General features: G+C 47.8%; 1 protein-coding gene across 1 annotated transcript; it reads left to right on the forward strand.

The window, feature by feature from the left end:
• Window positions 1-10,976: 10,976 nt before the first annotated feature.
• Window positions 10,977-16,296, forward strand: CD207 (CD207 molecule). Its single transcript, XM_046661761.1, has 6 exons — window positions 10,977-11,089; window positions 11,187-11,303; window positions 12,705-13,079; window positions 13,656-13,807; window positions 14,842-14,960; window positions 15,462-16,296. The coding sequence occupies exons 1-6, from the start codon at window positions 11,014-11,016 to the stop codon at window positions 15,610-15,612; spliced, it is 990 nt and encodes a 329-aa protein (XP_046517717.1). The 5' UTR covers window positions 10,977-11,013; the 3' UTR covers window positions 15,613-16,296.
• The last annotated feature ends 1,789 nt before the right edge of the window (window positions 16,297-18,085 follow it).

Here is an 18,085-nt window from a genome sequence, read left to right on the forward strand (position 1 = left end):
CCATTGTATATATGTACCACATCTTCTTTATCCATTTGTCTGTTGCTGGACACTTAGGTTGCTTCCACGTCTTGGCTATTGTAAACAGTGCTGCAATAAACATTGGGGTGCATAGGACTTTGGGGATTGCTGACTTCAAGCTCTTTGGATAAATACCCAGTAGTGGGATGGCTGGATCGTATGGTAGTTCTATTTTTAATTTTTTGAGGAATCTCCATACTGTTTTCCATAGTGGCTGCACCAGTTTGCATTCCCACCAGCAGTGTATGAGGGTTCCTTTTTCTCCGCAACCTCTCCAACATTTGTTGCTATTAGTTTTAGATATTTTTGTCATTCTAACGGGTGTAAGATGATATCTTAGTGTAGTTTTGATTTGCATTTCCCTGATGATCAGCGATGATGAGCATCTTTTCATGTGCCTATTGGCCCTCAGTATATCTTCTTTGGAGAAATGTCTGTTCATGTCTCCAGCCCATTTTTTGATTGGGTTGTTTGATGTTTTGTTGTTGAGTTGCGAGAGTTCTTTATATATTATGGATATTAATCCTTTGTCAGATATATGACTTGCAAATATTTTTTCTCAGTTAGTGGGTTGTTTTTTTGTTTCAATCCTGTTTTCATTTGCCTTGAAGAAGCTCTTTAATCTGATGAAGTCCCATTTGTTTATTCTTTCTATTGTTTCCCTTCTCTGAGAAGGCATGGTGTCCGAAAAGATCCTTTTAATACTGATGTCAAAGAGTGTACTGCCTACATTTTCTTCCAGAAGCCTTATGGTTTCAGGTCTCACCTTTAGGTCTTTGATCCATTTTGAGTTTATTTTGGTGAATGGTGAAAAAGAATGGCCAATTTTCATTCTTTTACATGTGGCTTTCCAGTTTTCCCAGCACCATTTGTTGAAAAGACTTTCTTTTCTCCATTGTATGCCCTCAGCTCCTTTGTCAAAAATAAGCTGTCCATAGATGTGTGGTTTTATTTCTGGACTTTCAATTCTGTTCCATTGATCTGTGCACCTGTTTTTGTACCAGTACTGTGCTGTTTTGATTACTGTAGCTTTGTAGTATGTTTTGAAGTCAGGGATTGTGATGCCTCCCGTTTTGTTCTTTTTTCTCAGGATTGCTTTAGAAATTTGGGGTCTTTTGTTGCCCATTGGGGGCCATTTTAGAGGATACCTACCACACCCCATTTGTGTTTCAGTGAACCTTCTTCCCTTGGTTGTCAGTATCAACCATCCTATGTGGTGGACATGGAGGTATATTTCCAAGATCCCCCTTCAAAGGAGAACAAGTTGCCCCAACTGTTGGGAGGGCTGTCAACAGATGGTCTCCAGCTGTCAACTCCTTCAGGGAGCCTCAGTTACACAGATTCCCTCAACCAAGGGCATGTCCTTCTCTGGGTGGCGTATACCCAATGATCCAGGGCTAATCAGGTGTGGCCATTTTGGCCCAACGTAGGACAACTCTGGTGGGTCATATACGCTCCAGAGCTTCCCGTGGGGTTAACTGAGGTTTGTTGGGCCTGCACTACAGTTCAAAAGTTCAGTTTCTCTCTCTTCCCAATCCTGCCTCCTCCCACCCCCTACCCCAGATGTTGATCCTTTATATGTATCCTTTACAACAAACTCCATCTCAGTGTCTGCTTCTGGAAAACTCAGTCTGAGACATTGCCAAACCTGTGATCATTTTTTTAAAAACCTGTTTTCCCAGTGGCATGAGATGATTGAAATAGCCTTGTAGCAGTCTCAGCTCCTAATTCAGGGGAATCATTGTTGAGTGCCCTGTTAGAAATATTCGTCCTCTGGCTACCCTAAGTCAGCAGATCCAGAGTTTCAGAAATAGGAAGTAAAACCCTGGAAGATGGGTCATTATATGACAATGTGAGAGATATTACCTATTTATACTCCCTGGTACCCAGGTCTATGGATTTTTTTTTGAAGAAATAGTCCTTTTATGCTACATGCTGCAGAACAGCTCCCAACATTTCAAGATGTTGTCTCCCAGCTGGTACTAGAACTGACTCTTCAATAGACGAGTCCACTCTTCTACAAGGCCAGCTGTTCTGGGTGATGGAATACATGATAAGTCCAGAGAAATGGGCACAAGCCCTTTGCCTTTCTTCTTTCACTCTGAAGTGAGTTCCTTAGAGAAGGGATACGTTGTATGGGATGCTATGACTTTCAATAAGTGACTATGGATGGTGTTGCTGGCAGAAGCATGGCAAACAGTGAGAACAAACCCAAATCCAAAACAAGTTTCTTGGCAATGAAGACAAAGCACTGCCCATTCATGATGGCAGGTGTCTAAAGCAATCAATCTGCTATTAGGTGGCAGTTTGATTCACCTAGGGAATGGTACCATTTTGAGGGTTCAGAGTTAGCTGCTGTGCTGGCAGATTGGGTACTCAGCAGTGGCAGCACCAGTGAGGAGAAATCCGTGCTGTTGAGCCTACGAATAGCTTCCATACATGACACTTTGAACATGAACCCAGTGAGTAATTACCAAGAGGCTGGGCAAAGAAGCTGACTTTCATCCACAGAAGGGTCATCTGGTCCACTGATTATTAAGAGTGTCTTCTTCTAGGGGACTCTTAGGTGAGTATTGATGTAGGACAAGCATATTCTCACACTCTGGGCCAATTCGTAATCCTACTCCTGATGGAAAAGTTCCAATGTGATCAACATGTTACTAGGTAGCTGAATGTTTCCACCCCTAGGTGTGGAGAAGTAGGAGTATCATTATTATTAATGATGATAGTAACACTTATTGAGTGCTACTATATGCTTGAGTTTGTATTAACTCATTGACTCTCTATCAAAACCATATGAGATAGATATCATTACCATACCCATCTTACAGGTGAGGCGGTTGCAGCACAGAGAAGTTAAGTAACCTGCCCAGGGTTATGTATTGAAAGTGGTCAACCTAGATTTGAACCCCAGTGGTCTGGCTCCAGAGCCCTTGTTCTCAAATGCCATGCTGTGCCATCCCTTTGTCCCAGTCTCTCTGACCTTCCTTCTCCCCTCCAATGTGTCACACTCCCTCGGGACCCCGCTCCTGCGGGAATGCCTCTTTCTCTGTCACTAAAGTTTACTTCCACTTTTCCTTCAGATGTCAGCTCAAATGTCACTTTCCAGAGAAGCCTCTCCAATCCCTGCAGACAAAGTTGGCTTCTCTTTTACGTGGCTCTGAGCAAGATGTTTCCACCTAAAGCTGTCTCACTACCCTTGAACTGACACAGGTGACAGAGGCTCCCCAAATCGTCCACCCAACCAGCATGTGGCAGAGCCAGGATTCCAGGGCTCACGTTTTTCCACTGGATCAGCGGTTTTCAACCCTGCTGTACGTAGGACTCACTTCAAGAATTAGTAAAGATTCTGCCTGAGCCCCATCCCACACTGATTAAGTCAGAATCTTTGGGAATGGGGCACTGGCATTTTTACAAACGTGCTCCTAGGGTTGAGGACCACTGCGCTAGGCCCTAGACGCGTACCTCTCATTCTCCTCCCACCCCACCCAGGGAAGGGGGCTCTGGGCAAGGGCTGTGTGAACATGTGGTTCTCATGTAGTTGAGAGTCAGATATATTGCGAGAAATAGATTTATTTGCAGGAAATAAAAGCACGCACCTATATCTCTGTACTATGTTTTAAACAAAAGTAGTTTGAAAAAATGTCATGTTTTACACCACTTTAAGCTACAGTTTTTTTTGTTGTTGCTTTAGGCTTAATCAGGGATATACTTTATATATAAAGTATGTACGTAATATATATGTATTTTGTATATATATATATACTGCAAGAAGGCAGGTAGATGCTAAGAATTATCTAGAGAGAATTGCACTCTCCTGCAGGGCAGGGAGCATGGCTGTTTTGTTTGAGGCTGAATCCTCAACGCCTAGCATACAGCTTGGCACACGGTAGGCACTTGATAAATTTCTCTGGATGAAGAAATGAACGCCTGAGTGAATGAAGGAGCAGCAATACCATCCATTCTGTGGGGAGGTTCCCAATGGAGATATGGTGGGAGACTCCCATTCTAAGCATCCTGGGTCAAAGCAGCAGCTGCAAGGACATCTCTAGGGAGCAGCAGAGGCAAAGGAAGGTTTAAAGTTCCACTTAGGGAAACTGACTCAGCTAATGAGCCAGCTCGAGAGCTTAGTGGGGGAAAGAAGTTTGTAACCTTAGTAAGATGGGAAAAGAAACTAAAAGCAGAAAATTGCAGCTGAGAGCAGTTATCTCACTTACTTTGCGAAAAAGAGCAAAATGGAAAAGTTTGGAAAAAGAAAACTAATGTTGAAGTTGAAAAGGAGAGTTGGAGGGAACCATACACAGCATTGGTGTGTAAAGTGAGCAGTGTTATGATTTATTAGAATGCGGGCGTATGTTGGGGTTTTGTAATTTATTGGCTGGATGATTTTAGTTTGTAGAGGACAGTATGTCCTGTTGTGGGATTGAAGTTATTATTGTGGGATTCTGGGTTTGGGTGTAGGTTTGAGTAGCACACGCAGTGCAAAAAAGTCCCATTCAGGCAATATTGGATATTGGGTTTCTTGCTGGGTTTTACTTTCTCTGGGAACTTGACTCCAATCACCAAGCAGGATCCATGAGGTTAAGTACTAAGTGATTATGACACAAGTTATTTATACATTATCCATGGAGGTGAAAGGTCAGCTCTCATTCCATCCCCTCACTTCTGGGGGATGGGACCCTGGCCAAGAGCAAGGTGAAATATGGATGAATGCATCATAGAATATATACCACGGGTTATGCTGTTGTCGTTGTCAGTTCTTCAGTTCCTCCTTGTAAGGAACTAGCGCTAACTCCTGACCAGTGTGGTTAAGCGGACAGTTTCGATTCTGGGGATTCTCTTCTGGGTATTCCAGGAGGTCTCTTCCCCAAAAGGCTGGGGCTACTCTCATTTTCACCTCTTGTCCTTTTCTCTGTCTAAGGCCGTAATCAGCAGTTCTCCATCATAGCTCAGGTCTTGTATGATCTGAGAAGAATGGCTGGGGGTGCAGGGTGGATGGGAGAGGCTGTGATTCTTGTCCCGTGTTGAGCCTGTGGTCTCTACAGCTCTGGGGACCCCTAAAAGTTAACTAGACTTCAATAACCCGCTTTCTGAATGAGCTGGACTGGTTACAAAGCACCTTTATGATTTCCCACCATTTCACCTTCGAATTTGTCTTCCTTTCTTGTTCTTTCTCACACCTGGATGGAACCTCAGGCAGGTATCATAGCTTTTCTGTTCACATTAGTATACCCCCAAAATCCAGTCAAATCATCACAAAAGAACATCTCTCATTGAATTAGCCTTTCTCCTCCTCCCCAGCCAGGCTCCAGTCTTGGAAGTATGAGACGGCAGAGGGGGCTTGACTTTTCGTCTCCTTCCCCTCCTGTCTCTCTTCCTCACTCCTACCCATACCCATCCCTAAACTGCACCTTGCCCCAGGTGGCAGAAAGGTCTTCCATGACCGGAACAGTTGAAATCTGGTATTTGAGACCTCTAGGTGGAGCATATTCTAAATGCCAATTCATTTTCTTCGGCATGCTTTTGGGGGTGTTTGGGAGACCCATATTGTGGAGATGTCTCACTGGCTCTTGGCACAGCGATGCCTCTTCTGGCTGTCTGCTTATGGCCTTGCCTCAGCGCCTGCTTTCCTGTGGGACCTCCACACACTCCTCCAGGTGCTCCGTATCAGCACAGTCCCTCTCAATCAACAAAGAATAACTTCCTACTAGGGGAGCCCAAGTCTGGTCCATTGACACATATCTTTTCCCCAACAAACTCTGGAAGAGCAGATTTTGCCTTTAAATTTTGCCTTTCTTCCCTACTCTGGTGTCCCAAGGCAGTAGCTCGCTAAAGCTTCTTACCTTAGATTCCCCCCCCCCCCCCACCTTTTGAATAGACCATTTTTTAGAGCAGTTTTAGGTTTACAGCAAAATGGAGCAGAAAGTAGAGAGTTCTCATATACCCCCTGTCTCACCCCCCTCCCCCAGCCTCCTCCACTATCAATATCCTTCATCAGAGTGGTACATTTGTTATAATTGATGAACCTACGTTGACATGTCACTATCACCCAAAGTCCACAGTTCACATTAGGGTTCACTCTTGTTGTATATTTGATGGGTTTTGACAAATGTATAATGACATGTATCCATTATTACAGTATCATACAGAAGAGTTTCACTGCCCGAAAAATCCTTTGTGCTCCATCTAGTCATCTCTCCCTCTCCTATAACCCCAGGCAACCACTGATCTTTTTACTGTGTCCATAGTTTTGCCTTTTCCAGAATGTCATATGGTTGGAACCACATAGTAGGTAGCCTTTTCAGATTGACTTCTTTCACTTAGTGATATGCATATAAGGTTCCTCCTTGTCTTTTCGTGGCTTGATAGTTCATTTCTTTTTAGTGCTGAATAATATTCCATTGTCTGAATGTACTGCAGTTTTTTATCCATCTGAAGGCCTTAGATTTTCATTCCTGTGTCAGGTACCAGACTCTATATCTCTCAAACTCCAGGGATATATAACAAGTTTTCTGAATGGCTCTGTTAAGGCTACTCTAACTTAATACGGTGAGGAAGTGTGGTAGGTAGAAAAATGGCCTCAAAGATGTCCCTATCCTAATCCCCAGAACCTGGGAGTATGTTAAGTTATGTGGCAAAGTGGAATTACAGTTGCTAATCGCCTGACTTTAAGATAGGGAAATTATCCTGGATTACCTGAGTGGGCCCAATGTAAGAGTCTTTAAAAGTAGCAGCAGGAGGCAGAAGACTCAGTGTCAGAATGATGGGATGTGATGAAAACTCAACCTGCTGATGCTGATTACGAGCCCAGCAATGTGGGTGCTAAAAAGGGGAGTAATTTTTCAAGGGAAGAGATTCTTGATATAGAATGGGGGTGGGAAGGATGCTGGAGAAAATACACAGGAACTGTCCCATTCAAGACTTATATAAATATATGCACAGTTTTAGTTAGATATAGCAATCTATACAGATGTAGCTGTAGATACCTATACACATAGATAGTTAGGAAGAATGGACTATGTGTATGGCTGGGTTTTTGTTTTCTGGTTGGTAGGTAATTTTTTTTCTTTGTGCTTACCTGCATTTTTTCTATAATGAATATCATGTTATACAATAAAGACATAAAAGATTTAAAAATAAACTATGTATACTTCTTCCAAGAGCCCTTTGTAACTTTCCTGACGTGAATTTGCCCACTTAAGGCCACAGGCAAGAGCTCTTTGACTTGGATTGTTCAGAGCCACCTCCTCTGCCTGGAACACAGCGATTCGTCCATGCAGCCAGCTTGCCCACACATATCCATACCACACCGCTTATTATGGCACCAGATAATGGCCTGTTCACTGAGGTCTGGCCCATTGTCACTGTTCCAGAGAAAGCTGCCCCTATATGATGTCCTAAGAAAGGGGAGCACATTCCCAAGATCAAGGGGGACCGAGAGAAGCCCCTTGTAGTGTCCTCGGTCCGTTTCAGTCTTGGGAGAGACTTCCCTTCTCCCTAGGACTAAGGATGCCATATTTTCAACAAGAGGAACACTGTTTCTGAGGGCAGGGCTATGGCTATCTTTGTCCTTGCACCTGGTGCACAGCAGGCATTCCAAATGAATAGATGGATGAATGGTCTCACCTCCCACTCCTTTCTTCTTGGCTTCTCTGCCCTATCCCTGTTCCCGGGGCACACATCCAGAGAGTGACATGGAATCCCTTGATTATCTGGGATCTGCCAGTCAAATCCCACATTACATTATACACGAGAGTCCCCGTCTGAGGCCTGTGGAGCAGGCCTGACCAGCTGTAATAGCATCTCCTTTTTCATTTCATAGTCATTCTCCCCTCTCCTCTCCCCACTTCTCCTCCTCTGTCCTCTCTCCCTGGTTTATTGTCCACTCTAGTTTCCTCCATGCCTTGAGGAGGGACTCAGATTGCTACTCCTTGGGGATGATGCTGGGCCCTGCTGGGGCATTTCAAACAACCTGGGCCTCTTTTCCACTCCAACTGATTATGTCGGTGGTCCAAGCCCAAGCATAAGGAGAGTCCCAACCAGAGAAGGGGAGAAGTGGCCCAACTGCTTCCCTCCTCCACCCTTATCCAGAGAAGGTCCCAGAACCCCAGGAGCGTGACAAATGGGGAAACAGAAAAATGGGCCCGAACTTCCCTTTCTTTCAACACAGCAGTGAGTTTTGGTCACTCTAGGTCTGGCTCAAATTTCCTCCTCTGTTTGGAAGAGCTGGGACGGCCTGAGTGTCTGGGAGAATCACCCATTTTCCTGGCTGGAAATCATGGCTGAGGCACCCACCTCCTGCTGTCTTTTCTCCTCCCAAGCTGTCAGGCCAGGGGCCACATAGAGCGCCCGGAGGGACAGGCTGCAGATGGACTCAGTAAATACCTGCAGATGAGCATGGCCACAGGAAAACAGCTGTGACTCACTCCTTCCTCACCAAGTGGGAAATGAAACTCCTTATGGCTGGGACTTTATACCCACTGTCTCTGAAACCCCAGGGGGCCCACAGCCCAGGATTCTGGTTGCTTCTTTCTCGGTTTCCTCATGTTGGGTCTGGATCAGTCTTTTGCCCAGTGATGAGCAGAATATCTACCTGAGGTCTCCACTTTCATCACTTGGAGTAAATGCTCCCCAACCTTGATGAGGCTTCTGTATCCTTTCCTGGGACAGCTGACAGGGCTTATGGGCATTGCCTCAATAACTCATTCTATAAACCAGCAGAGGTTTGGGAAAAGTCAACTTTTTGACACAGAGGGAAGGGGCCAGACACCCTCAAGTTGTGCTGTGTGTCAGCTTCTCTCCCTCAAATGCCTTAGGGGGAGACCAGGACCCCCAAGGGTGCCTTTTACCAGAGTCTTGAGTAACTCGGATTCTTATCCACCCCTCTGGGCCCTGGACTATAGCAAGTGTGTGGATGTAAGGCCAGGAGCCAGGAGCAGAAGAGTGGAGGTGACTCTGGGGTTAGACTGGGTACCAAGCAGGAGAGCCCAGAGGCAGAACATTCTAAGCTCTTCTGAGCCCTTGTGGAACCCAGGCTCTGCAACTAGATGAGCAGCCTGAAGAGAGTGGGTGTAGTTGTAAACATTCAGAGACAGGCAGTGAGTTAGTGAGGCCTTCAATTTGCGGTGTTAGCTAATGTCAAAGATTAGAACAGATAGCAGCCCTGGAAGCTATAGACAGAATGTGGGTAGAAAGGAGATGAGATAGGATGAATGGGTCACCATCATTGTGAGCCAGCCTCTTTCCTAGCACTTGGGAAGTGTGGGGTGGAGCCCTCTTTGCCTTTCCTCTTCCAGTCAGAGAAGGAGCTCCAGTCTGAGGCCTAGTCAGCCTGGAGAGAAGCAGCAAGGGGCCTATAGGTACAATGGGCTGAGCACATCACTCATCAAAGGCAGCAGTGTAGGTGGCTAGTTCCTTGGCCCTGCTCTCTTAGCTTCCAACCCTTGTCCCTGACACTACTCTGTCATCCAGATCCACTGGCTCAGACTCAGCAAGTCTGGGCCAGCTTTGTGGTCCTGTGGCCAGAGTTCTTGCGCATTCTTGGGTAAGGTGTAAATCACACTTCCCTCATGCCTGTGCTATGGAAATGAATGAGAACTGCTGGAAAGAAGCAGTAGCTTCTGGAAGACAGATCTCAGTCCATAGACTGTAGGTTTCAGAGTTGAGTAATGATGAGCCATCAACTCTTCCATTCATTTATCTTCCATCTATCCATCCATCGATCCTCCATCCATCCATTCATCTAATTATCTGGACTGACTTCTTTCCTTTTCTCCTTCTCTCCCTCTCTCCTTTCCTCTCTTTCCTACCTTCCAAGAAATATTTGTTTAGAATCTGTTATATACCAGGTTTCTCAGATCCTCAGACTTCTTCAAAGCATGAGAAGCTGCCCAGGAGAAAACTTAGTCCTTCATTGAGCCCCCAAATAGTTCCTCTCTGCCTTGCACATCTCTCATATATGAAAGAACAGTTCTTAGTTGAGCCTACCCACTTTGGGAAGGTGACGTGTGCAGGAAGCGGGGAGGAGAATCCACATCTTACACTTATATTTTGAATCGCCAAGCCCATTTTATAAAGGGATACTGTATCATCTAAGATGCCTTGACAACAGAAAGGAGGATATTCTATTGCAGTGGTCTCTTTATGGTCTCCCTGCCTCCAGGCTCCCCACGCCCTAATCTATGCTGCTCACCATGATCAGAGCAATCATTCTGCAATGTCCCTGTCCTTATCTCTCTCCTGCCTGAAGACATCCATAAGCCAGAGTTCAAGCTTCTTAACATGACCCAAGAGGATTTCCATGATTTGACCCCAGGTGCCTCTTTAGCCCATGCCCTGCCGGCTGCTGTCATATATTGTACATGCCAACATTGCCAAACTACTTCCAGTTTGCCAGACACTCCATGCCGTCTTTTGACTCCATAGTTTTGAATATGCTAATCTTTCTACTTTTGGAAATTTTCCCCATTACTCCTTTCTCTGTACTTCCTTTGAAGTGTGTATATTCTTCTATTGTTATGCTCATCACCTTGTAGTGTAATTTATTTCCTCAGGCGTGTCTTTCTTACCGGACCATAAGCTGCTTGAGTACAAAGACTGAGCTATTCAGCTTTGTGGCCCAGTCCTGGTCCAGTGCCTGGTACCTAGAAGACACTCAATATGTGTTTGTGGGATGAATGGACGGGTGGATGGATGATAGATGAGGGGAATCTTATAAGAGAAATAGGATAGCCTTGGGACAAGATGGTTAAAGTGTCTGTGTAACAGACCCCCCCAGAGAAGAGGACAAATGGCTTCTTCCTGAAAGTTTAGATCTTTAAGGGGAAGACTGAGCTGTGGCCTAGGCTAGGCAAGGTGTGTAAGTCAGGAATGGGGAACTTTGGGATGACATGATGGCTTCCTGTGGGACTCACTTCCTTTTTCCTCTAGATAAAAGGTCCTTGGAGAGAGAGCCAGCTGGAAGCACCTGTGCTGCAAGGGTGAGCGTGCGGGATGAAGGCTGCAGAGAGCGAGGTCCCTGATGCGCACTTCACTGTAGATAAACAGAACATCTCCCTCTGGCCCCGAGGCAAGCACCAGTCACTGCTCAGAACGGGCTCCGTGCTCTGTGCCCAAACCCGCTGTTTGCCGGTCCTTCAACAAACATTCTCTTCTTCTTTCAACAGAGCCTCCTCCCAAGATGGGTCCGTCTCTGGTTCCGAGGAAACTTCTCACAGTCCGTGCTGCAGTAATCTTCCTGCTGCTGGTCCTGGTCGCCTCCGTCACACTGCAGGCCATTCTCTGTAAGTCCTCAGGCTTAGCTGTCTGGGCCTGGTCCTTCTCCACAGCCAGTCAGCTCCCTCGACATCCGGACCCTCTCTTTCCTGCTCTCCAGTGGTGTCTCCCACCTGTGGCTTTTCATTTGTCTCTTTTCTCCTCCTTTCACGTGCAGTCCCAAGCTCCCTGTCCCCACAAGATGAGCTCCTGCTCTCTTCTTCCCAATTCTGGGGAGATTTTCCTGAGTGAGACCAGCACTTACCTGCTTGTGCACAAAGATATGCTCTTTTGTCCCCAAGAAATGTTCACCTATTTCTTCATCCCATGTCATTTTCTCCTCCATCTCTAAGCTCTGTGTCCCTTCGATTCAGAGTCTTTTGGGCAGCCCCCAACAGTCAGCAAAAGGTTTCCTGTCCCCACAAGCAATGGGGTCCCCACTATACCCTCAGCCCCAAATGGCTAGATGGAGAATGTGGCCAACGAGCCAACCCATGGCCGTGGTTCATCTGCTCACCAGGACCCCTTTGCACTCTCTTCATCCTCCTGTTCTTGTGGAGCTCCTTCAAGGGAGGCTTCCTACTTCTTCACTGGTGTGTGACTTATCTTTCTTCCTCTTCTGGCTTTGGCAAGCCTCATGGCCTCTGCTGCTGGCAGAGCCTTCTTGCTCCCACTACGTCTCCAGAAAGCAGAGGGAGGGAACGTCTATCTTCTCCCTTTTAGGCCTTGGGATATTTTTGGTGTCAGACTTAGAGCCTCTGAGCAGAGTCTCCTCTGCTTTGAGACTTTCTGGTTTACTTTTGGTCTCCTCTATGGCACCCGAGCCTGTCACTTGAGCAGAGTGTGACAGTGGGTGGGATGAGGGAAGGGGAAAAGTGGTTTCATAAATCTTCCTGTCTGCACTCTCTGGAGAAGTCACTTCCAGAATAGAAGACTGCATGGCTGGCCCCTCGCATGGTCACGGGGGCCTGTGGACAGACGTGGGAGGGAAACTGCTGCCCTGGCTGATGGCCGCTGCAGGGGTCTCTGAAAAGAGAGGGCTGGGAATCAAGTGACGGGGCCCAGAGGGATGTGGGGCAGGGACGAGGGGGTGGTTGAGGGCATCTTTTTGCCAAATATGCCCTGAACACTCAAAGAAAACTTAGGACTGGGTACTAATCCCCACTTCTGCTCTAACAGAGGGCCTGTGTTTTATCAATCTCTGCATTATCTGCAGCCACCAGAGTTCCTGGCACATGGTAGGTGCCTACCGCAGGTTTGTTGAGTGAATGCATTATGAGTGAATGGAAGGTAGGTGACAGCTCTTTGGGTTGGGTCCTTGAGAAGCTTGAGCTTGTCCCTTCCCTTCCCTTCCTTTGATCACCCTGACAACACCCTCCTCCTGCCCCTGGGGATCCCCTTAGCTGACCTCTTCACTTTCTCAAATCCAGATTCCTGGTTTATGGGCACAATATCAGATGTAAAGAGCAATGCCCAGTTGCTGAAAGGTCGTGTGGACAACATCAGCACCCTAAGTTCTGAAATTAAGAGGAATAGAGGTGGCGTGGCGGCGACTGGCGTTCAGGTCCAGATGGTGAATGCCAGCCTGGATCGTGTGCGTTCTCAGATGCGGAGGTTGGAAACTGATGTGAAGGAAGCCAATGCTCGGATCCAGACGTTAACAAAAAGTTGGGAGGAAGTCGATAATTTAAACGCCCAAATCCCAGAGTTAAAAAGAGACTTGGACAAAGCCAGCACTTTAAATGCAAAGGTCCGGGCACTCCAGAGCAGCTTGGAGAATGTCAGCAAGTTGCTCAAACAGCAAAGTAAGTGACTCAGAAAAGAAGTCACTTTGCAAGCTGCTAGTCAGCTTCAGGCCTGAGGCCACTGGTCTGGGGTGTGGAGAGAGGAGGAGGGCAGAAATGCCTGGAAAGTTAAGAAGAGAGGGCTCAGCACTGGCACTGGGGAGGATTTGGGGACTGTTCAGGAGAGAGGCGACCAGGGACCAGCTAGGGCTCCCATACCAAGGCACACAATATACAAGCATTAGGGAGGCCTCTGTTCTGGCCCAAACCTAGCCATTTTCTATTACGTTCCTTGCCTAGAGACCATAGGCTCAGCGACTTGTGATGGCCAATGGAGAATTGTTTCTCCTTCGTGAGAGAGACAGATTCTTGATCCATCTTCTCTCACTCTCCCCTCTCTGAGCCCAGGGTCTCTACTAATCTCAGTCAGACTTTCAGAACCTGAGAGAGTGTCCCCTAGCCCCTACCCAAGGACCCAAGGACCCCAGAGCCCAGCCCCATTCACTGTTCCTCTGGGATCCCACTCAAGTACTCCTTCCCAGCCAGCACCCAGAGGAGACAGGACACCGGTGGTCACCTTTCACACTTGTTCCCCAGATGACATCCTCCAGGTGGTTTCTCAAGGCTGGAAGTACTTCAAGGGGAACTTCTATTACTTTTCTCGTGTCCCAAAGACCTGGTACAGTGCCCAGCAGTTTTGTATATCCAGGAATTCACATCTGACCTCAGTGACCTCAGAGAGTGAACAGGTGAGTGCTGTTGCCCCCATGGGCTCTAAGAAGGGGCTGTATGAGTAGCTGTACCAGGCAGGAGGGGCAAGATTATACTGTGGTGACAAAAATCCCCAAATAGCAGTGACCTAATGATGAAAGATTATTTCTCATTTATACTACACCTTCTGCTCATGGTGGTTACTTGAAGATCCAGGTCAAAGGAGACTTCATCTCAACAGTTGTTTCCACGATTGCTGAGGCAGGAAAGGGAACATGACAAATTTGCATTGGCTCTTGAAGCTTCTGCCTGGAAACAACAGATGTAACTTCTGCTCACATTTCATTGGCCAAAGCAAATTACGCGATACTCCTAGCTTCCAAGAGGGCAGGGAGGTACAATCTTTCAAGTGCCGCAAAACCAGAAATATTTTTGAAATGCGTTAATGACACTATATAACCCAAGAAGCCTCCCACGTGGTGAGGCAGAATACGGAATAAACCCCTTCCATACAGGAGGTGGGCTAGCAGCACAGGAAGGAGCATGGGCCCTGGGGTCAGTTTAGAGTCCCAGCCCTGCCTCCAACTGGCCCCAGAGCCCAGGGTAGATTATGCAACTTCCTTAGGCCTCAGCTTATTAATTGACAAAATGTTCACGATAATGGTACCTCCCTCCGAGAATAAATGAGTAAATGCATACCTGTGCATCTAAATGCATAGTGCCTTGTGTATATTAAGTGCTCACTAAATATAGCTATTATTAGGGGGGCTGTTCTCCTGGGGTCCCTGCTCTGGGGTTTAGCTGAGTCTTTTCTGTGCCTGAGCCTCTGCTTCCTGAGGGGCAGAAAGGCCTGAGTCCTGAGTCTGTCAGCTGCAGGGCAAAGACAAATCATAATTTGGATGATGGACTCTGGGCTCTGGGCAGGGACAGGAAGAGGTTTGAGAGAGGTCAGCGTGCATGGTGTGTCTTGGGTTCAAGGACTGTCACTGAGGACAGGGCAAGAGCACCCAGAGAGACACATGCGTCCACTGTGAGTCATGGCAGCGTCTCTGCTCATTCGTCTTCCCCACAGGAGTTTCTCTACAAGGCAGCAGGTGGCCTTCTCCACTGGATTGGCCTGACCAAAGCAGGGAGTGAGGGGGACTGGCACTGGGTGGATGACACTCCATTCGACAAGGTCCAGAGTGCCAGGTGAGACCCCAGAGCCCTCCTTCCCAGCCTGGCTTCCCAGGCCAGGGCCAGGGCATGAAGGGTTAGGTGACATTTCCCCCAACTACAGAGTTTGTGATTCTCCCCTGTCCTAGGGTGGCAGGAGCATTGAACCGAGATCTAGTTCACTTCTGCCACTAATTGGCTGTGGGACCAGGGATGAATCCATGGCCTCCCTGTGCCCTCTAAGGTTTGGCAGCATGGCCCTCCACCCTGCTTCAGCAGGGACCCTGTGCTCGGTCTGGGTCTTTGCACTGTGGTTTGCGTAGGACCGGGAGAGTGGTGGGCTGGTTCTCCCCTAACTTGGGGGGTGATTGTAGACTCACAGGTTGATAGGTCACCAATCCATCCCCTGCCTCTCAGGCTTGGGTACAAAAACTCGTGATGCTATCACCTAGGACCAAAGTTGAGATTGAAGTGACTCATTTCTTCACTGCTCTCCAACTTTGTAAATGCATTTTTCTTGTTTTTTTCTCATGGTAGATTCTGGATTCCAGGTGAGCCCAACAATTATGGAAGCAATGAACACTGTGCCAATATAAAGCTGTTCTCGCTTCAGTCGTGGAATGATGCCTCCTGTGACATAACACTCCTTTTCATCTGTAAACGGCCCTACACCCCATCAGAAGCGTGACAGGACTGGCCCCCAAGCTCACGTTTTGAGCTCCAAAGCTAGTCAAACTCAAGGAAATGCTGCTGTTTCCTCCATACTCCAGGGTCACTTTGCACCTTAATTTTTCTTGCTTCGAAATTGTCCCAAAGGCATCCTGGAGTCTGTCTGCCTTGGCTGGGAATTCTCCAACCCCGTAGAGATAGCTGGAATGGAAAGGAGATCTTGGGTTAAAATGGGAGGGGAGGGTAGAGAGGATTTAGAAGTTCAAACTGCCTCAGTAAGGTAGATCAAGACCCATAATCTGGGGCAACACCCTGGGGGTCGCTTCCTTTCAGAGAAGCCTCAGTTTCATCACGTGGAAGTTACTGCAGACCACCCAGGCAATTTTCCTGATACCGAGACTCAGGGCTTTTCCAGCTGATGCCCCAGAATTCCCTGCTGTCCGCTTAGGCTGCCATGTTCTCAGCGGGAAGAGCTCTGCTCTTGGTGACCCTGTGCATGCCATGTCGCATCACCCTCTTTGTCACGTTGCTTGAGGTCTGAGCCTTTTCTTCCCTGGGATGGGCTCAGTTGGTTCAGATCAGGGGCCGACAAGAAACATGTCTCTTTTAGAGCTGGACCAGCAACCACGCTTCTTCTCCCCCGACGTCCCTTACTCGGTAAACTCCCGGCCCAGCTCTGTCTTCGTCCTCTGCCCAGCCCTCTGCCTCACCTCCCCGCACCTCTTCTTTCTTCCATATTTCCTCTCTTCCCATGCCCTGTGCAGGCGAAGTGGCCCTCAGTACCTACAGAGTTCAAGCCTCATTAGAATAAAGCTCTGCCCGGGTGAAGGCCTGCCTCAGTGTACCTTTTTATTCCTGGGTGTAGGGGTGATTGTGTGGGAAAGGCCATCTGCTTTGCTGGCCATGCAGTTCTGGGACAGTCTCAGGAAACGGTTGAGGGGTCAAAAACAACAAGGAGTGGGGAAGTTCCAGCCCTGGAAATGCCGCAGACAGCGCGCAGTCCTTACCCCTGGTTTTTACTGAAATCAAGTAGAGCGAGCTCTGCAGTGTCACGACTTTCTTGGTGGTCTTTCCTCTTGGATGTTCAGTGGACCATCTTCTAGCCTCTGGCTTTACTCCCGAGGGGCGACGCCTCAGGTTTCCCACTCTTCACAGAGACCCTGTTCACAAGCATTGGGTCCAAATCCCACCTCCGGCAGCCGAGGCAGGAATCCAGACCACAGCAGACAGAAGGGGAAGCAGGAAGGAACGCGATGAGCACAGGGGTGGGCTCAGCAGGGCGGCCTTCCCCTCCTTGGGGTCTTCGTTAGAGCCCTCCTTAGGGAGAGGACATTTTCCTTCAATGTCTGTGGCCAGCAGCATGGTGCTCTGGGTGCAAAGGGGTCGGGGCTTACAGCATTAGGAGGAAGCTTGAAGGACAAATGGGGATTTTAAAATGTGATGGATGAGGGATGGGTAGTCAGTGATTGCATCCACGCAGGATGCATTTGCAGGCCAGTTCCAGAGACTGTGGAGGTCTGAGGGGGTGAGTGTGTCAGGGAAGAGAAGATGGGCAGCCAGAACTGGGCTGCTGCGGGTATAAAAGAATTCTTCTACATCGCCCCTAAGGAATGTTTTGTTGTTCCTGCTCTTCACAGATTCAAATGAGCAATTACGGGAGGATTTTACTTCTTCCCCGTGTCAGCTATCTGGGCATAGCACAAGCTGATGTAGAAATTAAATACAAGTGATGGGCTCCAGAGCTGCCTCTAGGGAACTGCCCCTTTGTGTTTCTAGACATCGCGCTGCTCTCCATTTTGCTCTCATACTTGACGTATTAGTCACAATGTCTGGGCTGCCATGTTGAGTAGCATGGGACCCTGCTCCGCACTCCACCTTCCTCCCTGTGGTGGGCACTCGTTACTAAGGCAGCTGATTCACAGGCTCATATTGCAAGGCCTAAAAGTTCATGTGCTGCTGTGATGAGCCTTGCAGGGCCCCAAAAGCCTCATGTGAGTTCCCTTGCTCTCACCAGATATGCTGCCCCACCTGGAAAGTTCCCCTATTAACTGGACCACCTGCACTCAACCTAGTTTTCAACCTAGTGGGTTCCACCAACCCAGGAAACTATTCAAACAAGCCTGTCACATCCTCCTGCTGAAACCCGGGACACCTTGTCCTCTTGTTACTACAAAACCTGCCTCCCACAGCCCTTGCTGGTTCACTCTGCTCCCAGGTGTAACCCCCGTGTGGCCCAAATGATGTGCAGTGTCCTCTTCTTTGCACTGTGAGTGTATATGACTAATAAGTTAGTGTCAGTCTCATCTGTGTAGTGTCAGATGTCAAGTGTTCAGCCATATTGTACTATTTGGGGTGGGGAATTCCTTCCTTACTGCTATGAATTGAATGTGTCCCCTCAAAATTCATATGTTGAAACCCTAATCCCCAATGGGATTGTGTAGGAGGTGGTGACTTTAGGAGATAATTAGGTCATGAGAGTGGAGCCCTCATGA

The sequence above is a fragment of the Equus quagga genome, chromosome 5 (assembly GCF_021613505.1).
Source record: "Equus quagga isolate Etosha38 chromosome 5, UCLA_HA_Equagga_1.0, whole genome shotgun sequence".
NCBI lineage: Eukaryota > Metazoa > Chordata > Mammalia > Perissodactyla > Equidae > Equus > Equus quagga.